General features: G+C 37.1%; 1 protein-coding gene across 2 annotated transcripts in view; it reads left to right on the top strand.

The window, feature by feature from the left end:
- The window catches only part of PLXDC2 (plexin domain containing 2), a 259999-nt gene that overhangs the window by 111817 nt on the left and 122716 nt on the right, over positions 1-25466 (top strand). For both annotated transcript variants that reach the window (XM_062633687.1, XM_062633688.1), the window contains 2 exons: positions 2767-2978; positions 23944-24090. In XM_062633687.1, coding sequence (XP_062489671.1) covers positions 2767-2978; positions 23944-24090 — 359 coding nt within the window. The remainder of the gene's footprint in view (positions 1-2766; positions 2979-23943; positions 24091-25466) is intronic.

The raw sequence follows: 25466 nt of genomic DNA, 5'->3' as shown, positions 1-25466 counted from the left end.
TCAGTATCTCCACCCTTCTAGTCCAGGACAGTTAACTAGTCAAATGACAACACTGGTAGAAGCTTTCACAGATAATCATGTTAAAAAAGACCCAAAGACTAGTTGTAAACTGAAAACATTATCGGTTCATGCTTTTAATTCTTTCTACTAAAAAATTTAGAAGGATATAATGCATTCTGAATACAGTTAGACGACTCTAAGCTTCTTTATGTCAGTATAGCTTGTACCTGTAAAATAGTATTTATTAATGCAATAGCAGTAACAAATGGATTAGAATATTTTCTATTTTTCTAGACAAAAATCGCATAAATACTGTTGAAATAGGATAAAAGTTTCGCACAGAAGACATCAAAGAGTTCTCTAATGGGGTTTGTCCCGTGCCAAATTTTGCAGATGCCATGATGCAATTATACTGTAAAAGAAAATTATAGAGAAAAAATGTGCAGAATTTTCAAGCCAGTGGAAATACCTCAATGTGTTTATCTTCTTCTTTTCAGCAATACATTATTATTGTCTTAAAAATCAGTTGATGTTACTACACCTTAAAGCTTAGAAATCACATTCATTTCTATTCAGGATGTGGGATAAGGAAGTGTAATTGCTTTCCTTTACAGAAAAGGCTCAGCCTGAGGTGAATAGGATTTAAGACCCTCCCATAACTTTCACATTTTCTGCTAATTTAGGCAATTGCCTCAACATGTTGATTATTTGCCATAAAAAGAGTAGGCTGTGGTGGGAGTGCAAAATGGGAGTAAATATGTTTTTTGCTTCTCTCTCTAAACATGATTTTTGAGCCATCAAGGGCAGCCAGGAGAAGTGCTTCAGAAGAAGGGAGTGGGGTTCTGCAAGCACGTAGATGTTGTACTGTGGCCTGGGATCCCCATTTGTAGGTGTCTAACTCTGCCCATGCAGAGTGGTGGCTTGGTACTGCAGGCTCAGCTGAGGCAGAAGGTAAACATTGCCTCCATGGATCCAGACTCAGGCATTGCATATTGCAGGCAGAAAGTGCCTATCTGTGATCTGTGTATCTGAAAAGTTTGCTGTTTCTATCAGCTTTCTGAGGCACTTATTCCCATAACAGCATGGTGAGTGCCTCCAGCCTGAAGCAGGGAGGGCAGCATTGAATAGATTCTGATAAGGACTGTGGAGGAATAAGTTAGTTCATTTGCTGAGCTGTTCCTCTGCCTCTGGCAGCTGACTGCTTGATAAAACAGGGAGTGTGGTGGCAATTTCTTGAAGACAAGTGTTCTAAGGCTTTCAAGAAATGCAAGGAAATGGGTTTCAAAAAGCCACCAATTAAAAGAAGTCTGATTATTCAGGGTCTGAGAAAAGTTATGGCCTAAGATAGCTTATTTTGCATCTATTAAATTCTGGTTTCTCTAGGTGACAAAGCACCTTCAGCTCACATTAATTTCAGTGTGATTGAGAGCAATCAAATAGCTTAGGAAATAAGTCTAGTAGATTTTGGGGAATTTGGTAAAGAAAATGGAACCACACAGAGCCTAAAGTGTGTTAGAGACTGTTTCTGTACTGTAACTCTCTGGTCTGTCAAGAACAATTGTCAGATTCTCTTACATCCATGATTCCTATAGCTGCTCCTCCTATGATGCAGGAAAATCTTACTTCTCATATAAACCTTTGATAGGCAATTTTCTGTTTTTCTGTGTCTTCTGTCCGTAGACAACATATATGATGTTTAGTAAGACCTTGGAAGCAGTGCTTTTGCTCAGATGTTTCTGCCAAACAGAAGCAGTGGAAATCGTTCTACAAATAATTTGTTTACCAGTCTATCCTTTGAGTATTTTTCTTTTACTTTGCCATTTCTCTTGAGAGTTTATTTGGAAACTCACAGTTGGTTGGTTTTTTTTTTTTAACAAGAACTGCTTCTTCCTGACACATGAAAAGCACAGAACACCCCTCTACATCTCCCTGTAGATGCAAACACAGTACAAAAAGCATATTTAGTTTTTAGTGCAAAGTATGCAGAATTGCTCTACCCCATCTTGATGGTGTTAAATAAATTAACAAAAAGTACTTTGCCTTTTGGATTGGGCAGACTGGAAACTACTGAAGAAGTCGTGTTTGTCTTGATGATAGTTTTACTAGCATGAAAAAGTTGTGAAGGAGCATGAAGAAAGTTCAAAAGTAATACATAAAGCACACTACCCAACCACTCACCCTTTGCAGAGGATATAGTGGGTGTCCACAGACTTCACACATCATTTACATTTATCACTTATACAACGGGGCAGCTTTATTTCTGTGCTGGAACAGATGTTTATGGAATTTCATGCCTTTCATAATGTTTATTTGCCTTTCACAAGCTTTCCAACTCTTTTTACATAAAATCGGTAGCAAAAGTTAAGTCCCTACCAGTGTTTCTCTACCTCTTCTACTTTTGTTAAGTGATTAGCTGTTTCATTCTCTTAGATTTATTTTATTTTGAAAAGTGACACCTCTGAGTAGACAGGTACCAAAATGACAAAGGTTGCAGGGAAAACTTTTCCAAGACATAAAGTAAGTAGGAAAATAAAACACTTAGCTTCTTTAGAGGAGACCGCAAAACTTGGTCCAAATTCTTAAATTTTGTATATAACATGCTATCCTTTTATATTCTCATGTCGTTGTTGTATGTAGAAACTTCATCAGAAATCTAAATGTTGATTCTAATGAGTTTTTCGACACATTTCTAAAAAAAATACTATTCTTACGTTTTCAGTTATTAGTAGTAAAACAAAGTTCCACTTTGTTTGTTTTTCCAAACAGGTGTGTTTTATGAAGTTGTTCAGAGCTTCCCTAGAGTGGAGGAAAATCCGCGAGTGGATTCGCATGTAAGCATCCACAGGTGGAGAAGGCATTCAGAGTCTCTCAAATCAGTTGACACCAACAGAGCTAGCATGGGACAGGATTCCTCTGAGCCAGGGGGTTTCACGGATCTGCTGCTTGAAGAGGGACATGATAACACCACCCAGATTGAGGTAGAGATTATTTCTTTCATTTAATGTGTTGTCTTTGATTGGGGGTAAGTAAAAAAATTGATAGGGAATGAGAAACTTGTGTTCTTTGTTTTTATGTATATGGAAGCCTTTATTTTCTCCTGTTCTGAGGTTTGGAGCCTGTGTTTTCTGATGTTTTGAAGAGAGCCTGTAGAGGATATCTGTCTCTTTGCTGGAAAACAGTTGTGGGAAGTCCTGTGTTCTAGCAGTTCTTGCTGGAAATCTTGAAAATGAAGTACAGTATTAAAATAAAATAGAATGAATTCTTAGAAGTTTGGGCAAGCACCTCAATTGGTCAGAACTTGCCTGGCCTTTACTGAAGAGTGATAATCAGACATGTAGGGGAAAAGGTCCTAGAGAAATGAGAAATAGGGGAAAAAAATCAGGCTAGTAGTGGAAAAAATTTGCTCATACTACTTGACTGTTGAGCTTCTAAGCAAGAATAACATGGATCAAATGCATCTGTGTGAAGTTTTGGGACGTTCTCCTGGTTTACAGCTTCATTCAATCTTTCTGTTTAAAAAAAATTAACTGCCAGGTTGCCCTCATATAGCTATAAATATAAATGCAAGTGGGCACCAGTTCTGTTTTTAAAGCTGCTCTCTATTCCAAGTAATGTAGGGAGAGCAGGAGTTGACTATAATGTTATGTTATGTTGTGATTGATTGGTGCAAAAAGTCTCTGCCTATGATGATTTGTAGGATTTCTGCTATTTAATCTTAGTGGTTCTATATAAACACACTGGCTGAATTGATTTTGTTTTTATACACAGATAATAAGTGTTAATATTATAATTGTTATATTTTTACTGTTTTTCTTTTTTAAGTATTAATAGAATCTACTTTTTCTCTTTTTTTTCAATAAAATGCAGCTTGGAATAAGCTATGCTTAACATTTCAGTCTTTATATTCTGCTTTCAAAGCAACAGTGATGTTTATTTTTCATGTCTGAGGAGCTCATTCTCAGACAAACAAAACAGCTTTCAGATTTTGGGTTGTTATCTGACACAATAACAAAAGCAAAGCAATATAAAACCCATCCATAGAGACAATGCTGCCTCTACAGCATGAGTCAAAAAGTAGTAATGCTTTCTGAGAGGTGTGTTTTGTGTTTGTTTTTTAAGCTTCCCAGTTTGCACAGTGCTAATTATGTTTCTTCATGCACGAGCATGGAAGTGGCTAGTTGGTAAATTGTTTTTTCAAATTCAAATTGTGTGTTGATTTCACATTTGTGTTTTGCCCTCTGTAATACCCATCTGGCTGTACTTGAAGCATTTCTCTCAGGCATGACACAGATTGATCCTGCTTCTAATTATTTTAGCAGGTAAAGTTGAAATTGTCTCCAAGGTATAGGGAAATTCGTGTATCTGATCTTTCTGTGGTTTACTTGTAGATCCCCATGCACTGTCTCTGTTCAGTAGAGTTCCAAGCTCTTACTAAGCAAAATGGGTCAGAGCTACACCTCTAACACTTGTACATAGCAACATTTAGGGAAAATAATGAATACTTGCAAATAGACATATATAGAATGGCATTCTTCCAGGGTCATCTTTCCTGACAGATTAATGGCCTTATAGTGTCTTAACCTCAAAAGCACATCACCCTTTCTGAGTTTATTAAATTCAGGTTTTGTGTTCTTTGGTAGCCCTCCCTTTTGTAAGGTCCTCCCAGCACAATAAAATGAGTTGTGGTTTTATACACTATCAGATTCCATTGTAAATCCCTACTACAGCACACAGGCATTTTACAAAAATCCTTGATGCCCATTTTTATAGAGGAGGTAAAGCGTACAACAGATATTCACAGCGGAAGAATCCATATGTAGCAAAGTCTTCTGCAGCTTGGAAGCTTACCAGTAGTGCTTGAGAGCATATTGATTTGTTTGGTCGGGGTTTTGTTTTTAAACCCTTCAGTGTGCATTGCAGTTCTTGCTGAAGAAAATCCAGAGGATGAGTACCACCTGTCACTCATATTTAATGACACCACAGAATTACAGCATCCCTTCCTCACAGATACCGTTTCTCTCTGAAGCATTTTGTAGGCTTGCTATGCAAATGTGGAAGGCTGCTTTTACAGGAAGGCTGACAATGATGAACATATCTTTAATTTTCACTTGATATTGTTTTCTGCTCTTCTTTATAATAATGAATTTACTTTTTATCCAGCTTTTAAAAAACAAACAAAAGAAACCCTACCCCTCCTTACCCCACCCTAAAAATCCCCAGACAAGTACAAAAAGGAAGGCAGTATGCAGGGATTTCTGCACACTGTTTAACTCTTTCCTGTGTTACCAAATCTGCACAATCTTAATGTTGAAAATAATAAAATTAACTTGAGTGAAGCATAGCTTAGTTCCACTGGCTTTCCTTGATATTTTAAGGTAATAAGATTTTTCATTTATGTTTTCCCATTGGATGTACTAGGAATTGTTCTGTAACTTCACAGGTACACTGTGCTCCCACCAGCCCTCATTCAGAGGTTATTTTAACATCAGCTTGAGTGGAAGATGAAGTTCAGGGCTTCGGGAACAATTTTAGAAAGTGCACTGTAAATTGCTTTATCACATCTTTTCAGTAATCAGGATGGAGCCACTACTATATGTAGGAAAGAAAATAATGGTCAGGTTGTCTTTAGAGTTGCTTTCTGTCTGGTCCAAAAGCCTAAGTAATAAAGCCATTAGGGACTCCAGGACTTCAGTGTCTCCACATCTCTGTTTTGTCTCCTGCATTTCTTTGGCACTGTGATTCAGGACAGAATTCCTGCAAAATGCTGTACATATTCAGATGCTTTCAAGAATAAAGATGTTCTCTTGAACTAGACTCTAGAATTGAACTGCATTACAGAGACTAGCAGAGTCAGTGGCTGTAGCCATTTGATGTGCAGGGCCTTCAGAAATGGGCAGAGCCTTGGGAAGGAGAAAATGAGTCCCATTGTGTTACTGGAGAACAGGAACTTTGTGGTCTACAGGTGTGGTGTTGTGGCAGCACAATCCCACAAACCTGGAGGTGCCAAGAGAAGGGCAAAGGACAGGAAGAATAGGTTTCTGCTGCAAGCCAGATTTTCTAGGCATATAGCATTTGTGATCTTTCCAGAGAGCTGATAGCAAGTTGGAGATTTTAGGGTAAAAATAATGAATAACAAATAGTTATCATAAACACTTTATAAAACAGTACAAAATCTTGTTGTACTGTTAATAAGGTTATTTATAATGTGCCAGTTAGGAACTAGAATGTTGTAAATCCAAAAAGGTTCCCAAGGATGGTTGTTGGTCCCACTTGCTTTTTTCCAGTTGGTACTTTAGAGCCCCAAAAGAAAGGAAGGAGAACATATGAGTCTCTAAGACTATACTCTGTAAGAGGTTTATTAAGGTTTAATTCCCACTACATAATATATGCAGAGAGAGGAAGCAAGCTCTGAAGAGGCACAGGTGTAAAAAGGGTGAGATCCCATCTTGTACAGGTGAGCAAAAATGTTACAGTCCTAGAAAAGTCCCTGAAGTAGATAGTGTTGGGACAGGTGACGAAATAGGTTGTCAGAAGTCCAAGTGAGTCTCCCTCATGAGCATCCATGCCTAAGGATCACAAAACCAAACATTAAAGTCTTCTGCCTGGAGTAACTTTGGGACTGTCAGAAGCTGAAGTGTTTCCAAAGCTGAAGTGTTTCCCACTAAGCCAGGGGGAGTTTTCCAAGTCTGAATTCATCCGAATTGCGTCCCATATGCACTAACTAACTGGTGCTCAGGACTGGCCAGTGCAAAGGCTGCCTTTATGGTCCTGTGGGTGCTAAGCTAAGAGGGAAAATGTGTACTGCATTGTAGTGACATGGATTATTACAAGTATATTTGAGAATTTGGGTGGGACATTCAAAAATGAAGTGCCATTTAGATCAACAATTCTTTCTTCTAGAGAGTCTTTTTTCTTTTTTGAATTCCTGGGATTTCACACACCACCACCAGTCCAAATCTTTCTTGGGACTCTTGTCTCCACTCTTGGTGGTTGGTGTTGGTTTTTTGTTTGTTGTGTAATCCACCCTATTGTTTATTGTGCTCAGGACATTCAGAAGTGCCTTTTCTTTAGAATAGAATAAGCCTAGCAAATGCAATGTGTAGGGTGGAATTTGTTGCTATGAACACTGCAAGTCCTTGAAAAAGCAATGAGCATGAAAATGTATTTGAATATATCTAGTCTGGCATGTCTTCTTTCAAGCAAGGAGAAAAATTGGAAAAATATACTACCTTTCTTCACATACTCTTATTATAGAAAAGTATGCTTTCTAATACCTCACTGTTAACATGTAAATGAGTATTAATATTGTTAAAATAAACTGAGATTCATGGTATGACCTATCTTCCATTAATCCTTGAAGCCCTGTAGCCATAAAGGTAATGAAAGAGGGTGGCAGAGATTCTCACCTGTTGCTTTTTGCATTTACTGGAAAAGGAACTGATCCCTGAAATTCATCTAGGATGGATGTTGAGTTCCCAGTATCCACCTGTCCTGGGTTCAGCAGTAGCAGTCATTTTTTCTCCTTCTTAGTAGCTGGTGCAGTGCTGTGTTTTTGACTTTCAGCCTGGAAACAGCGCTGATAGCACCGATGTTTTTAGTTGCTGCTCAGTAAAGTTTAGTTTGACCAACGACTTTGTGAGTCTCATGCTCTGCTAGGGAGGAAGGGAAGCTGGGAGGAAGCAGAGACAAGACAACCCAAACTAACCAAAGAGCTATTCCATACCACAGCACGTCATACCCACTATACAAACTGGGGGCAATTACCCAGAAGCACGAGATCACTGCTTGGATCGGGCTGGGAATCGATCGGCGGGCGGTGAGCAGTTGTATTCTCTTCCCTTGCTATTTCCCTTATCATTATTATTATTGGTGGCAGCAACAGTGGTTTGTGTTATACCTTAGTTACTGGGCTGTTCCTATCTCAACCTGTGGGAGTTGCATTCTTTAGATTCTCCTCCCCATCCCTCCAGGAGCAGAGCAGGGGAAGTGGGGGGGGGGGGGTGAGAGAGCAGCTGTGTCATTCTGAGTTACGGCTGGGCTTAAACCATGACACCACCTCTAAGGTATCTACACATGCATTCCTGTTTTTTCAAAATACTTGCTAATGTAGGCATAGCCACTGAGCACTGTAAATGCTTAATGATGCATTAATACTTTAATTAGTTTAAAATGTGCATAATCTTTCAAGTGATATCCTGCAATTATGGCTGTATGGAGCTCCATACAGAGGTGATTTTCTTTTGTATTTATAATTTTATCTCTTTATCCAGATTTTCCCTAAAGCAGCATCAGGTTTTATAGATTTCTAGGTAACCTCCTAGGTCCCTTGCTTCAACATTCTCTGTCCCTTGTGACTGCTTAAACCCTAGTGAACAGTACGATGCTGAAAACTAAAAGATAGAGAGATTGAAATGGAGCAGTCTCTAACGTATACCTTGTATTGGCATTACCAGAAGATGACAAATTTTGCAAAGTAACTTTGGAACACGTGGGCTCAAACTTATTGCCACAAACTTCAAATATCAAAAAGACATCCAGTAATAAAATGATAGACTAAATCATGGTCAGGCTTGAGCTGAGTGCATCCATGCTAACTGTAAGATTTTATAGTTTTGCACTGTGAAAAGAGTGAAGAAAAACATTATTCTTAATATAATGTCTTAGAGCAGAATGAATGATTTCAACAGTATGACGGGAGATTCAGCTCCAAGCAAGAAAAACCATGCTGAGCCTGCTAATTCAACTTTCTCCACCCCTCCCAACATAGTACTTGTAAGCAAAGAAAACTGTGGCTGTTTCAGTGCAAAACAAATTTATTTTTTCCATAGTGAAGTGATTCATTTATTCTTGTGGATGTCACTGATATCTCCTGCCATTCTTTCTTTCTTTTTTTTTTCTTTCTTTCTTCCTTCCTCCTGTCTTTAATTTCTTTGCATGTTGATTGGATTGTAAATTTTAGTAATCCCTATAGTTTAGGCTTGCCCTTATCAGAACACGAGTGGATTTCTTACTGACAACAGTCTTTTTGCTTAATTTTGCATTTTCTTGCAGAGATTCCGCCCAGAAGGCTTCTACCTTATCAGTCCCAGTCACTCATAGAAGTGGTTTGATTCTGACTGGCAAAAACAACAGAAGGGATCGAGTTTTACAGTCCTTGGGATTTGAGAGCAATTACTCTCAACTACTGACAGCAGTGCCAGCATGCCCATTGCTGTGTTCTTACTTCAAGTCTGAGCAAGTGGATAAAAAGTGATTAAATTTCATTCAGCTGGACAAATGATAAGGCAGTCTTGCAATAGCTACTCTAATGCAATGTATTAAAAGTAGAAAAAGTTGTTCATGCATAATTGAAGCCTCAAAACGAAACAGTATCTAGTCGTATGGTGAGCTGTCAGTTTCGCCAAGCCTGCCTTTGTTTTGTTCCTTTTTGTTTTTCCTTTTTTCTTTCTTTGTGGGTTTTGGATTTTTTTTCCATCCCAATGCTTTAATGCCAGTTGGAGCTGAAGGACTTAGAACTAAAGAGAGATGTTGCTAAAAGTTTATTCCAATACCCTGGTTCTTCCAATTTACTGAGAAGAATATTCTGCATTTAAGAAAAAAATCCTTATTGTCATATAGTTTAATTAGTTCTGTTCACTTTCTTTCTTCCAAGCAAGCAGAGAGGCATGCTTTACTTCTAAAGTCTGTTTTCTGACTTGACATCTTTTAGAGCCTTTAATTACCTGTGTAGAGTTGCCTGCTTGTTTAGCTTTTGAATTTATAGTTCAAATATTTTGTTTAAGTAGTATTTGTATCTTCCTTTACCTTTGGCGATCCTCAACAATGCGAGAGTGAATTCCACAGGCAACATTTTGATGTACTTATTCAGTGTAATAAAATTGAGGATGCTATTGATCTCTACATCAAGGCAAAATTCTTTAACACATAATCACACCTTAATGTGGATTAGGAGGTATCAAAGAAATACATACTCAATAAACCTTTAACTAGATTTTAGGCTTTTAATTTGTATTTCAATTAAAGCATTAGACATATAAGTGAGGAGGAATGAAGCTTTGAAGAACAAAACTCTTACTGGAGTGAAAATCATTATCATAACAAAAATCTTACAACAAAAGTTGCATTATTTCTAATTCTTAATTTTTAGGAAAGTGTAGTTGTTTCTTCTTCACAGTTAATAATGCCTACATCATGTGATTACTTTGTGTGTGTGTGTGTGTGTGTGTGTGAATGTAAAAGATTCATTCAAAAGATGGAGGGAAAATCTGGGCTCCTCCTGTAGGCTTGAAAATATTTTTCTCAATCTTTGAGTATAGCCCTGGCAGTTCCAGGGCTAAAACTACTGTGACTAAAAAATGCGGTTTTACACTTAAGGGTGGTGTTACATCAAGTTTTCTGCTGTTACAGACTATCTGATGTTTTCTTATACCATTTCATGTTCAGTTGTATTTAAAACACAGTTGTCTTCCTGATTTTAAGCCAGTGTAACAAGCCCAGAAGTCTCTATTTGGATGTGTGCTGTTCATGGTTCTGTTTCCATGATGTTCTAGAGGATTAAACAAGCATCCAATATGATTCTTCTCTACTGAATGTCGTTAAACTGTAAAAGCTCTGCAGCTCATTGACACTGGATGTTACAGGATGCCAGAATTTACAAAATTAGACAAATTCATGGAATGGAAATTTGTTAACGATAATTACAGATTTTCTCAAAAGCAGATGACTGGAACCTACGAAAAATGGGGATTTGCCACTATTTGCCACAGGTCCTTTACTCTCCCCAGGCATTGTTCCCAGTCAGTTCTGCAGACCAGACTAAAGGGGTGTTTGCCCTGGGAAAGTACAGCTTGTGTTCTTGTGCTGTATTTGGTATTCACTCATTAAATTCAATGTCGTATTGTTATTTTCATAGTAAGAAGCTTAAAAGTTACAACAGAGAATTAGGATGTACTGGAGGAACAAACAGTCTTGGGAATATGCTAGAGTTGCATTGAAACTATTGTGGAAATACCCTTAGCTTTTCTTACGCAGCAGAATATTTAGATGTCATTTTTGTTGTAAGACCTAAAATTTGCTGTTAGATGATGTAGTAATTGAAAGCTAAGATGTATAGGATTTTCTTACAGTGTTTCTAAATAACTTTTATTACACTCTTTCCTTAAAATGTTGTTATTGCTATTTTTAAATGGTTTTGTTTACACTTTTCAGGGGTTTTACAAAATTACCTTGTGACTTTGGAGGTGGAGAATGTCAGCTATCTTCAGGGAAAAAAAAAATCTCCTTTTTTCAAACTGAGTCAAGGAAAAAAATGTTCCTTACTTGTAATGTTAAGGAATGTCATTTTCACTTTTTTTCCCACTTGTCTGGCTGAGTTTTTGACTAGTGATGTTACACTTTCTGGCTGACCAGTAGACTGATATATCACTGTATTTTTTTCTTTCCGGCTTTCAGTTGCAAAATGGTAAACTAGACAAAGCTTCATATCTTTTTGTATTCAATTTATTAATTGGTTACTTACGGTCACTTTGACATTTGCACTGGGTCTTGCTGCAGTTTTCAGCTGGACTAAATTAATTGTCAGCTCTGCAAGAAGGGTAGCAATGAGCCTGTCAACATTTCCATTATTCTTAATCTAAACTCGAGGGGTGATGGTTCTCCTTTTAATTTAGTTATAGCTCAAAAAGAAATAGGTGAAGATTGGAAGTGAGATCCATTCTCTTTTCTCTTTAAACTTGGGGGAAGAAGAGGGAAGGAAAGAAATTAAAAAACAAGTTTCCCCACTCTTAAGTATTCGCAGCTGTCCATGGTAACCCCAAGTTCATTTCCACATGCTTAGCTATGTTGGCACACAAGGCATTTAATTTAACATATTGATAATAATGAATTTTTATAGCAAGGAAGGAGACAAGGGATTCAGAATTTAATGGAATCTGCCTTCGAATTATTTTGATGATAATATTTTACATTTCCATATCCCTCTGCATCTCCAAGTTCCTAAAGCACATTACAGTTAATCCAGAATCACGGAACTTATGACTGCATAAAGCTAAGAACGGTATCAACAACAGACCATGTACTTTCTGAATTAATTCAGTCATGCATGCCTTATCCCTTGCTTGAAGAAGAAGTCTGCAGAAAATAGAAGTGTGACTGTAAAGGCTGGGAAAGTCTCTCCAGTCATCCTTTCTGTCCCTCTTCACCATGTTCACCTGGAGTGTCCTCATGAAGGAGACTTGTGTTGATTCAGTCATGCAAAAAGCAGAGGGTGAAGTTCCTTTCAACCCATACAAAACAAACAGACCTAGCTAATTCAGCAGCACACAGTAGATTGTGCATAGCTAGTTGGAGCAGGAGGTGATGTGAATACATTACTGAGTTGTTAGTGCAGAGGAATTTGGGCAGGTAAGTAAACCGTTGTTACACTAAGCCACATAATTCCAGTTTGGATAGCACCAATTCTTAGATTTTCAAAGCTGTAGGAATTCTGCTGACTCTGATGGATTACTCCATGCCACTCTGAAAATCTTTCATGTTTTTGTAACAGTTATCTGTTCTCCCAAAACAATAACGACTTGCCATATAAGCAGATGGGTACATCATTTCAGATTTGGTCAGGCACTTCTTTAACTGTGTGTAAATTTAGTAGTCATAACTTGAGAGCTTTCGGCATTTATCAGAAAGTTAGTGGCCTATCTTCATTGTGATTGCAAGATTTACATGTTCACTTTTCAAAGGGAATAAGTAGAGCCAAAGCTTAAAACTCATATAAAGAGGGGGATCAGAGTTAAGAAAGTTCCGTTTGCAAGATATGCATTTGTCCTTCCAAAAATGTGAGCTAAATGCTGTCAAGTGCTGATGAGAATGCTGATGGAACACTTTTAATAGTCATAATATTTCACAGAACAAAAATTAAGAAGCAATGAAAATAACAGATTTTTGGTTTCTTTTTTTCTGTAACACTGGCATGCATTCATGTGCAGTATGTCAAGCTTCTAACAAACTATCAGTAATAAACCAGTATATTTATTTCTAGAACACAAATTTGGCAGTGGAGATTTTTGGAACTGTGCAGCAAGTTTCAGTGTGAATAACAAGGAGAAAAAAAAAATAATAGAAACCCTCAACCACTAAACTTTCACATTCACCAGACTTTTCAGTGGCACAACATTTAACAGAAGTAGAGAGATGCGACAGGCTTACTGGTGGTTTGCTTTATGCATTTGTCAGAAGCTGCATGACTTTTCACGAGTTCCTATTAACATTTTAGATAAATGAGAGCATCACTCTGTTAGAGTATTTTTTCTGTATCCTTAGCAACAAGAGTAGGAAGGAGGGAGAAACTGCAGATGGTAATCCTATCTGTCTGATCTCATACAGGTGGAGCAGTAAAAGTCATGATAGATAAAATGCTGTGATACCTTGGAGGTATTACCCTTTTGTTTCAGTACAGACAGCTGAACAAGCAGCTTTCTTAGGCTCTTCCTGCCTCAGGTGAAGCATGGGTGCCTCTTTCCTGGTGTTCAAGAAGCAAAGTGCCTTTCAGTGCTAGAACAGGCATAAGCAGGCTCCAAAGTGCTTCTGCTGAGTTTAACTATATCCAGGATGGGGCTAACAACATGGCTTCCACACAACAGCAGCCTGGAGGGTGCTCATTTTGGGGTATGACTGACTGTGTGGCACAGTGGTTTATAGCAAGTTTGGTGAGGATGCTTGGAACATCTTGCTTCCATAGTTATAAGCAAGTAAATATAAATGTCCCTATTTGTCAAGAAAACAACACCCCAGCTCTTAGAAGTGTACAACTGATGACCATGTAGTTGAATGAAACAGTGACTTGTTTTTGAGAATTTCATTTTGTTGGAAAAGTAATTCATGTGCTATGCAGCTGGACTACAGAAAGGGTTTAAGTTTTAATGGAGTTGGGGGCTTTTTTAACCAACAAAAAAGGAAATAGAACCTTCCTAGACACTATCAGTCGTTAACAGTGCATTAAAATGTTGATTTTCCTATATTAGTAATATCTTCAAGATAAATCAGGCATATTACACTTGTAAATCAAGGTAATTTCTGAAATACACTAAAGAGGTTTTGTTTCTTACATATACATTCAGTTAAAAAGTAGTACATTTCTCTATAATGCTCTAATAAAGTTTATGAATTTATGTAAAATACTAGGCTATGATTTCTGTGAAAGGCTGCAGTTTGTATGAGTGGCTTACTTCTTTTAATTGTAGTTAACATTAAAATTGAAGGTGAAATTCAGGACCTCAGTTTGGATACCTAAGTATAGGTGCATGTGGGGTAGTTGATGTATGTGCAAATATGAGAGTTAGTTTTCTGTTGTAGATAGTGGAAATTATGGTCAAACTTGGTTGCCTAGCTGTAGGTGTCTGGTGTCATTCTGGACACTGTAGTTATACTGAATAGGCCATTGGTCCTCCTGTAGGATAGGGGTCTACTGTAGGTCCTGGATTATATCTTCAGGTCTTAAATGGCCCTGGGTAACTCCTGTTGTTAGGCAACTGTATCTCACCCATGGTTGGTACAGCCTGTTCAGTCAAGGTGGGTACTGAGTTTGCTCTAAAGTGGACCTGAAAGCTCAGCTGACCTGAGCTGGCAAACTTTCATTAATATCAAACAAAATTAAAATGGCCTGTTTCTGTTCAGGATCAAAATGTTAAGATTCTTCCTCACCCCATCCCCCCAACACACAAAAAAGATTTATTTGGAGCACAAGTGACTCTTCATGTCTTTAGCTTTCACTGTTTTTCAGTGCTTGGAAGAGTATATATGTTTGCCATCACATATTTTTTTTTTTGCTTGAAATTGTGAAAAGGCACCCTTCAAGTCAAAAGTAATTCTGTAGCGTCTTGTGTTTTATCTTCTGCTGTCCTGCTGAAAGGCAAAATAGGCTGAACAAGTTTATGAAACTTTTCCACTTTGAATCACTCTACTTTTAAAGAGCAAAAAAGACAAAATAACAACTGTCAAAAAGAAAATCATGTGTTCATATAACATTGAAATATTTGAGAATAGTGGGTCAACTGGATAGTGGGTTAACTTGAAGGCAGTAGCATTTTTCAGAGACAGCAGAGGAAGGGTATTATTTAGCACCTTGATCTTGTCTAACTGGGAAGTGCTCAGATTATCCTTTCTGAAAAGAGGAAGAGTGCAGATCCTGCAGAAAGCTTTTCTGGGAACTGATGTTAATCAAAGGGAGTGACTTGGAAGTGCCTGTTTAGCCAACATGTACCTCATCACGCATCTCGATTAAATATGTCATCTTATAGTTATGGCACTTACTAGAGAACTCTCTTTTTGTGCATGACTACAAGATTAGGTAAAGTAGCATTGCTATAAAGAGTCCTTAAAAGATATGACTGAGAACAGTACAGAGCATTATTTTCAGTATTCTTGTGTAGGATGTTCTGACTGCATTCCTGTTACAGATGTATATAGGAAAATAAATCTATGAACAAAATAAAATGCCCACTTTTTCCAAAGCAAAGAGCAAGCTTTCCAAAAAGCAATAGAAAGGGGGGCAATAGTTTGACCACTGTAATCATCACTGTCTTTCTAAGACATGAATTTGGAAATTTTGGATATTGATTGTAGATTTCTGCCAGTCCTGTGTTTTAGTAACTGAAGATTCAAGTGTGAAAGCTAAACTAGAAAGTGCTCTGGTTAATTAGACTAGCAGTTTCAGTTGCAATCTCTTTAAACTGAATGCTCTCCTGTGAAGCCATGGTGATGCAGTTTGTCCTTTGATGCCCAGGTTCTGTGATAAGCATGCTGCTGTCTGGTTATATACTTAACAGCACAAGCTGGACTGAACATCATGGCTTTGGCAAAGGCTGGTGCTGTGAACATAGGACACCTTTAAAAACTTCAAATTAGGCTTTATCCCTACAGGTAAAAAGCTACCTCATTAATAAACTGATGTTCCTGCCTGTATCAACTTCATATTGGTTGTACATGTTCTTACGACTGATTGCCCTGATCTCAGCTGTGAGCCCTGATAGATCCCTGAGACACATTATTAACTGCTTGGGAACTGCAGCACGCATCAGTGAGTGTGGAGGCAGCTTCCTTCACTGCCCTGCACAAAGCTTTGCTCTACTAGAAACTATATCTCTTACTATTAACTTAATCCTCCAGATCTGTAATGTTTTTCATCCTGGTTTGACTTGCATTTTCCTTCCTCATGTGAAGCCTCAGGGTTGCTGCATCTTGGTTGCTGTTTTCCTCTTTATTTCTTCCAATAGACAGGGGGCAAGGAATGGGAAACAAGGATGACTTATCTGTCCCAGCTTCTGAATATATAGCAGAGGAGGAAATAGGCTACAGAGAGTTTAAAGTTGCTCTAATACCTGGATTAATAAAAAGGAATAATATTAAACTGAACTTACATATCTTAGGGGAGGAAAAAATTGCACAACTGTGGCTTGAAGTATGTCAAAGTATATACAGAAATACATAGTTGTTTATATTCCATGCAGGAAGTGAACTTTTACAAGACTAAAATACTAAATCTTTAAAGATAACTTGATGAAAATATAATTATATACGGCATTATGTGGAGTTGTGAGCCCTTGCAGAATGGGGGCTGGTTATGGACATGGGGTCATAACCACTGATGCTCTATTCTCCAGGCCTGGCAGTTAGTTTTTTAGGTTTAGAAACAGTAATTGTTACAGTTCAGTTTTATGAACATTTTAGTCATTTATATATATCTAAAAAAGTGAGAAACAGTCTCATAATTACATCAAAATCAAATTTCTGCTAAGTGCTTTCATGGTCACTTTATTGCAGTGGTTCCTAGTATTTTAGTGGAGAGGATATGACAGAGGAGTTAATGAAGGATTTGAGAATGTCATTTCTCAAGCTCCTACTTCAGCAAATCAGGAACAAAACTGCATAATAAATATTTCCCTACTGTAATTAGGTTTTGAGTGACTTAGTGATTTGGCATTTTTCTTCTTTTAAGTAAGGCATTGCAGAGACTTTTGCTCTTTTGAAGCTTGTCTCTTATGACAAGACAGTCCAAGAGGCTTTGTAAGACCACTGTAATGACCCTTAAATAGGCTGACAGTTTTATAGCAGTCCCCAGGAGGGAAGCTTTCTTTCAAAAGCAGCTAAATATCATGAAAAAGACAGTGGCTCCACAGTGGCTTTTCGCAAAGCTGGAAAGGCTAAACAGCTTTTTGAATTAATAACAGGTTTATGGCATCCTTCTCTGCCAGACTGTTGTCTTGTCAGCCTGTGTGACTCTCCATTATAGGTGCTGTCAGGTATTCAGAAAAGTGTGGTTTAAAAACTTGGGAGCTGTTGCTGTAGAGCTGTGTAAAGCTTTGTGTGTACATAAGGGCAAGAGCTGTGAGCTAAATGCTTTTGTTTCATTGCAGTTGATGACATCATTTAGTGATTGCAATAACAATCTCCAGATGTAAATCTGAGATTCTGGGCAAAGTTATTTCCATACTTGCCCTAGTGAAAACCTGACTTTGAGGAATTGCACACACCACAGGCTTTCAGGACTCTGAGGAGGGCTCATAGCTTCTTCTTAGAGAATACAGTGGAAGATTAAGTTTTTAGTTCTAGCACATGCAGACAAAGGATTTAATATCTTGTTAGATTGGGTTCCTCTCATTCATTAGATATATTAGCTGTTCAGAATTATTTTACTAAGGTTTGTGTAATCAACAGTAATGTTTGCAGGCTGTCCGTGAGGTTCTGCTGACTGTTAATATGCAATATGTATGCTATGCCCATATATATTTTTTCCCAAGATCTTACTTTATAAGGTATTAAGAAAAAAAATAGGAAAAGATTAAAAAAAAAAAAAAATTGTAGGTTTGTCACTGTGAAAACAGTAAAGGCAGTTTTACAAATTGTGTATTTCCTCAGTAGAGATTCATACAGAACAAATATTTTTGTTAAGAAATTGAACAGCAGAGAGTTTATCTTTGACACAAAGTGCTCATGAAATGAAATCATACTTTTGAGTATCAGCAAACCACTCATAACAATCAGGCTTCCTCAGAAGCATCCACTAATCATATCCTCTGCAAGACTTTCATTTGGTAGTTCACGTGTAGTTTGTCTGCTGAAATTAGAGCTTCCACATTTTGAGAGGCCAGTTCAAATTAAGCGTTCCTCAGGGTTGTTTGGTTATCAATTCCTATAAAACTGTAAAATTGCATCATGACATTGCTATGTTATGATTATAATTACAGTACTCTGTTAAAATGCACTTCTATGGCAGCAGCATGCAAAATATCTCCCCATTTTGTCTGACCTTAAGCTTCCCATTAGGACCTCATCTCAGGAGAGATGATCTTTTCTTATACTGTCTCATCTCCTCTGCTAATGGCTGTTAGACTGGGGATACTGCCCATGTATTGCCACTCCTTTCTCAGTCAGTGCCTGCCTAAAGAAAAGGTAAATTCAATTGCAACACCGTGCACACATGCTTTCTCTGCCCTGGTAACAGAATGCGACTGTGCATTTCTTTTGCCCCCTCTCATGTGGGGCAACGTGATTTAGTTGGAAGAGGCTTTCCATCAGCTGCAATGCAGAGCTAGCTCAAGTGGTACATGAGTTGCCATTTCTGTTCTCCCCCTTGTACTGTTTTTAGCTGGTGGGTACTCATAATGCTCAGAAATCTAAGAGCAAGTTTCTCGTAAAAGTCTGAAAAAAATCGGAAGTCAATTTTGACTGTTTTTTACCAACAGGATAGGCAGGGATACCATAAAAGAGTAACAAGCATTATGTGAGATTGTGTAAGAGTGAAAATGGTTTTGAGAAGCTGCTTGCAGGGAAATCTTGTTGCTGCATTATTTTAATAGAAAAGGTGTTTTCTTTTTCTTCTGCAAAATTAATTGCTGGAACTGCTCTTCTTCATTAGGGAAACACTTTTAATTGCTAACTCATTTCTTTCTATATTTCCCAATAAATATTTTATTATTATCTTTGCTTTCTCCCTGAAAAGTAGCCTATTTTTAAAGATATATAACTGCCTGATTTCTCCTTCCAGTGTTTCCATTTTATTCTACAAATGCAGCTTTTAGAAGCACAATTGTTTGCTTAATTTCATAGGCTATTCATCCGTAAATACTCATATTCAGAGTTAAAGATAACTTTCTGAATTTAGTATCTGGTGATGAACTTCTTCAGTACTAATTTTGGGGGCAAATACCTGCAGCACTTTCCATTAATTTAAAAATAGGCCTAGTCTGTGATTTTTAACAATATTTAGAAAGATTTTTAATGCATTTTTTAAAAATCAGATCCTAGACTACCATTTACAGTGACAAAATTGGGCATCTATAAAGTCTCATCCTTGATGGATTCAGAGTTTTAGTTGTTATCTCAGTGGAAGTCTGAAAATGTGTCTTTGAGAAGTAGACTATTGAAAGGGACAACAGTTATCAAATTAAGTGCAATCTAATTGCCAGCTGCAGTAGAAGACAATAACTCATGACAAATATTTGGAGATAAGGAGCCTTGGATAATTGATTAATTTATTTTTTGTTTGTTTGTTTGTTTGTAGGTTTGTTGTTTTTTTTTTTTCCATTGATCATGTCACAATCTCCCTGCACTGTAAGGCAACCAAAACTTAAGCTACCAAAATATAACTGCTTTCCATCTTGCCAGTCTATGACTGGATTTCTGAATGTCTTTCTCTGTTCTTTCAACTGCAGAGAAACTAAGATGTTTTCTACAGCATAGTATTGTGCAACAGCAGAGCTGCTGGTTGCCAGCTGCTTTTAACTAGTTTTTTTTTACTAGCAAAACATTTGGATCAAATTGGATCCAATATTTAAAAGCAAAATATTGATGGATTCAACAGAGGCTCTTAACCTAAATTTTGTTTGATAACTTCCTCAGTCTTCTAGATATTTACTGTACCTTTCCATTTCTGTTAAAGAAAAAATGTGACAGAAAGAGATTGAACCTGAGATGTCCCATGCTTACATATGCGATTGCATCATAGTTGAATCGTGATGTGTTATTTCATTATGAGGGAACTTTATTGTTTCATGGCTGTTTTGTCACTATTTTCATGTACATCTTTAGCTAAAATCCCAGTTAATAATTTGAAAGCATTTCAGAGGCATAATGTAGTTGTTACTGTTAAATATCACACACAGTTAATTTATACTCTCTCAGCTGCGGCAGCTCATCTCACACATTTGAAGCCTTAATCTGTTAAGGGACAGCAGTTATTGGGGAAATGGGTATGTTGTGTTTGGGAGTATCTGTATATGTAATGTACCGAAGGGGTGTTCAGTCATTGAATTTGACAAATACTGAACACCAAGAATTTAAAGAAGGCTTAATCTTCAGTTGTGCTGAGCTTTGATGAATAGTGCATGCATTCACCTTTCCTGAGAAAATTCAGTTATAGTTGGAGAAGTATGGGAATATATTCAAGATGTCATCAGACGATGTCCCTCATGAAAACTGTAAGAAATTAATTTTCTTTATAACATACAATAAGATAGCAACTCAGCACTGAAGATTGCCTCAGGTTAAAAATAACTTATTTCCCCAAAAGGCAAGAGTTATGAGAGAAGTTCTAATAACTATTCACTTTATACTCACAAAGGTTGCCAACAGTAATCCTCATAGCTAGTGCAAAATAACCCTGGAAAAGATCCTTAACTGTTGTACTTGCCAATAGAAGAGAGGTGCTACCTACTTTGTATATAAGCAAGTTTTGGGTAGAACTGTACATCAGGGAAATAACGCTTATATCCTCAAAATACCTGGAAAACAAAGAAAAATATTGTTTAAGTACTAATGAGTATGTTCTCTGCCTTCTCTGCATGTTGTTTCATTTGCTAGCATGCTTCTACATCATAAAAGATACCAAAAATTTTGTTTATTTTCATACTTGGAGAGTTCTGCAGATAGATAAATACCTCTGTATCATACAACTATTAAAATTATTTTCTTCATTCAGTAGTTTACATGCAAATGTAGCATAGTTTCTGAAGCATTTTTCCATCTTCTAGTGCATGTATTACCTGTAGAGGATGGAATGTATTACAAAGAAGGTGCAATCAACCAAAGCTCATAAACAGGTCTGTCAGAATGAAAACTCATAGGGGTCTGTTCATACCATTAAATGGTATCAACATTAATAATGTAATATAATATAACGTATAATAAGCTACGAAACTTATGGGAGACTCCAACAATTTCATTTCCATGGTAATGCATGTTAAAATTATGAAGGCAGTGACTTGAAATACAAGCATAGATCTGAACCTTACTAAGAGCTTCCAAGGTGCTCAAGCCAAATTTAGTGGTTAGCTGTGTTCCTCTTTATAGTCATATCGTAAATCTACAGACAGGATTAAAAAAAAAAAAAAGGATGTGAGAGAGAACTGTTTAATGGTTCATTCATAAAATACATCTGTATGGAGGTTATGAAGCTCTGCCAAAGAGCAAGAGGAGTTCTTCCAGAAGCATCTACGGTTATTTAACTTGAATCGAAAGAGTCAATGAGACTGTTTTTACACAGAATTTGGTAGTTGCTTATACATGAGTAATTCTCACACTGACACAAATATTGATCTGAATGCTCTATCTATATATTTACTATATTTAAATATTTGATTTACAAGATGTATGGTGATTTTGCTTTAAGCGCAAATCAAGATACCATTTAAAGCATTCTTAAAAAGCAACCAACTCAGTGTTAGACCCTTTCGGTTATAGAAGTAGGGGTTTAGCTACTAGCAATGAACTGGAGTATCTTTATTAGTTATGAAAAGGTGGAAATGCAAAAACTCTGCACAGTTGTAGCTATACTTTAAATATTGTGTGTTTACCTGAAACAAGCTATTTTTTGAAATACTTTTTTGTCTGTTGGAGCTCTTTCCTTGAGACTTTGTGATGCCTTAAATGTAACTGCTAATTTCTATGAAAATTCCATCAGAATGATTAATTAGACTGGGAAAATCTATCTTTGTTGTCAAAGCCTTTTAATGTACTGTACCTCCTTTGTATACATGGCAGTAATAACTATTTCTGTTAACCATTAAAGAAGAAAATAATTTGGTAAGGCGGCTGGCTTTTGTCATCTTTCTGACTATAGTTTTAATTATGCTTACTTGTTTGACTAATCTGGAGCTGCTGAAGTTGTTAGAAGTTGCTTCAAAGGTGTAAAGTGTCACTGAGATTTATTTGGCAAGTATATCCTGCCATATAAAATATAGCAGAAAAATATAGAAAATGTCAAGGAGAAAATAGCCTGACTATATCTGCAAAAGCTGAAATAAAATGCATCAGTAATGGTGTTAATCTGAGATGAAATCCAGCTGAAACAGGATTTATGGTCAATATATTTAGCCTAGAACATGAACAGTTTAATCTAAAATATAAATCCTTGCCAAGTGTATCTTCAGCTCAGGGACCATGTAGGTGGGAATGGGCTCTGTATGTACTGAGGGCTGGGTCATGAGGACAGGGTGTCAGATCTGCATGGGAGCGTGGTGTGATGTGAGAGTAGTCCCATGCTGCTTCCTGGGTGGAGGTGCTGCTCGAGAGGAACTTTCCATCACCAGGGGTAATCCTAAATCCGCCTTTTCCATTTCTTATGCCACTGTTTATTTTCCAGATTTATTCTAATTTTAAACTGTCATTGAGGCTTTGTTTATATTCCTTTGGCGCAAAGGAGAGAGAAGGGAGGAAATAACTGAGAAATACTATCATGTACTTTTTACATTATTACTCAGAGCTATTTAGCAGAAAGCTGGCAATTCTGTTGTTTCCAATATTTCATGGTTACAACAGCCTGGGGCAAGTGAGGAAGACAAGCAGTCTGTGATGTGTTTCACCTCTCTCCTCTGACCATGCACTTTTTTTCCCTTTCACTGACTTGAATATCTTTTATCAAGGCATATACCGTTATAGCTACTGACATTGAGAGAAATTTTGGAATTTCCTATACTTAGTTTTTTAAATACGTAGTAAGTTTTGCCTAACAAGATTTCAAAATTTTACTTTTTTGACTGTGCTAAATATATATGATTTCACGTGTAAATTGATTGCACTGAGGCAGAGTAGCATGCAGACTATTTTGAGTGTTGGAGGGAGTCTCAGCTTTGTCATTGAAATAAGCAGACATTGCCAAGACTTTGGCTGTCTTCTGAACCATGCGCTTGATTGTGGAATTGGCTATCCACAAGCTGCAGTATTTGATGGGCTACTAACACAATCTCCCATGGCACATGTAGGCTTCATGTGTTTTACATCTGAATTTGCTGTAATGTAAGCATGACAGCAACTACCATCATTTTAAAGACTGAGAACGAGGAATCTTTCTTCCACAAATATACATTTATTTGTCTCTCTGAGTGTAATGTACAGTGAATGTACAGTAAAAACTGTACAGTAGAACAATCTTTTGGAGATTTAAAATGAAATAGCACTGTAAGCCTGTAGCTATTAGGATTTTTATTGATGTTCTTATCAATGGTATTCTAGTAAGTTATATTTAGAAATGCTAAAAAATGCAACTTCTTGTTCAGGTGTTAGCTTTGAGTACTGCTCATCACTTTGTTAGAGCATGGGTGTTATTACAGGAATTTGCTGGCCATCTTGCCTTGAAAGCCATCAAACGTTTTGCCATAGATTTCACTGATGTGGTTACAGGAACTGTATACTTGGGATTTGAGGATAGTAAACATTATAATCATAATATAAGATGATTGCATGAGGTAACTGCCTTGCCAGCTGCTTGTGGTTAGGAGCAGAGCTGTCTTCTGCAACACATTCACAATTTGTACTTCATTGTTGACTTGCAGTGTACTCTTTGCTGCTACTCCCAAGAGCAACAGGACTCAGTATTTAAAGGGTAAGTTTTGTAGAAAACTGAGGTTCATCTTCCATTCTAATCTATATTTCCTGTGGTTTTGTTCCCCCTTTCAGGAGGATACAGATCATAATTATTATACTTCAAGGACTTATGGCCCATACGATTCTACCAGCCGGGATTTGTGGGTCAATATAGACCAAATGGAAAAAGACAAAGTAAAGATTCATGGAATCCTTTCCAATACCCATCGGCAAGCAGCAGTAAGTTTTTATACCTTTTTCTTCTTTGACTGACAGATATTTTTCACCAGTGACCAGCAGCAGTATTATTAAGTATTGTTCACACAGCTTTATCTTTGAATTTAATCAAACTGTGGAAGTCTGCACAGCATTGCAGTGACTCCAAATTGCCTTTTTGCACCTACTGTGACAGTCCTTCAGAGATACCTTTACAGTTATATTTAAAATTCTCCTCTGTTCTTAAGGATCACAAACTGTGAAACAATAAACTAGTTGTATTGTTGATGTCAGAGGAAATGCCACTGACTTCAATAGCAACAGAACTGGGTCCAGGATTAGGTTGCTCAAGTTTGTCTCCCATGGGGTGCATGTATTTGCACTCCATTTTGTAGGAGTTGTTGCACTTTTTTTTTTTTTTTCTGTTGGGAGAACTGAGGAAATTAATCCGAATGTCAGATAGTAACAGAAGTGATAGATGTGATTGCAGTTTCAGGGCATTAACAAAGAAATATCACAGAATGCAAATAATGATCTTTTTTAACCTATTGTAATCATGCTGCCTGGTAAAATGGGTATGAAAATAATGGGCTTACATGCTTAGAAGTTAAGTGGAATGCTGTATGATTTATAGAATGTGTTCTCAGTTCTCACCTGTGGCTGGAAACTGCATACATAAAGAGCCAATATTAGCACAAATCAAATACAGAAAAATACAACTTGGAATTGTGGTGCAGGAGGTTCTTTCTTCATCCATTCGCCAACTTAGCTACAACAAAAAGTCCTCGGGTTTTGCCAGTTTAAAAACAAAATCTAGTTAATGCCTTATTTAAAAGCTTTTAAAGAGGCAGGTGTGTTTAACAGTTCTAAAGCTGAGAGAAAAGCCAAGTTTAATTCATCTTTTCTCTCAGTTTATCTGTTATCCCCCTGGCACCAGCTAGGTGACTGGCTCAGAGGAATGTGAAAGGCAGAAAGAAGGAATACTGTGGTATTTAGCTTCAAATACAAAAAAACAGAGTAGTGATAAATCCAATAATAAGTCCAATATATCAAACATACTCCTCATAGCCAAAAATACTAAGGATAACGCAAATGCAGAGGGTTAGGCAGTTATATATCTTTGAAGATTTAATAAAACACTGTATCATCTATTTTCTCAAGACAGTTTGTTTCTAATGAGAAAAAAACCTCAAGGGTACCTAAAAGAGGACCTGTATTCTCTGCCTTGTCTTCTTCATCTGGGATCGAGGGAAGAGAATGGAAACATGTAAAAAAATGTAACATATTAGAATTATCTATATAAGATAAAACACCTTTTGCTAATAAAAGTAATTCATGAGAATTGGGACCTAAACATTAGTGAGATTCCTTTGAGAAATTTTAACCTACTGTTTAATGAT

Source organism: Pezoporus occidentalis, unplaced genomic scaffold (assembly GCF_034315485.1).
Source record: "Pezoporus occidentalis ecotype Australia unplaced genomic scaffold, CSIRO_AGI_Poc_V1 ctg40, whole genome shotgun sequence".
NCBI classification, from domain to species: domain Eukaryota; kingdom Metazoa; phylum Chordata; class Aves; order Psittaciformes; family Psittacidae; genus Pezoporus; species Pezoporus occidentalis.
The sequence above is the reverse complement of the archived record's forward strand: the minus strand, read 5'-3'. Positions and strand labels throughout refer to the sequence as shown.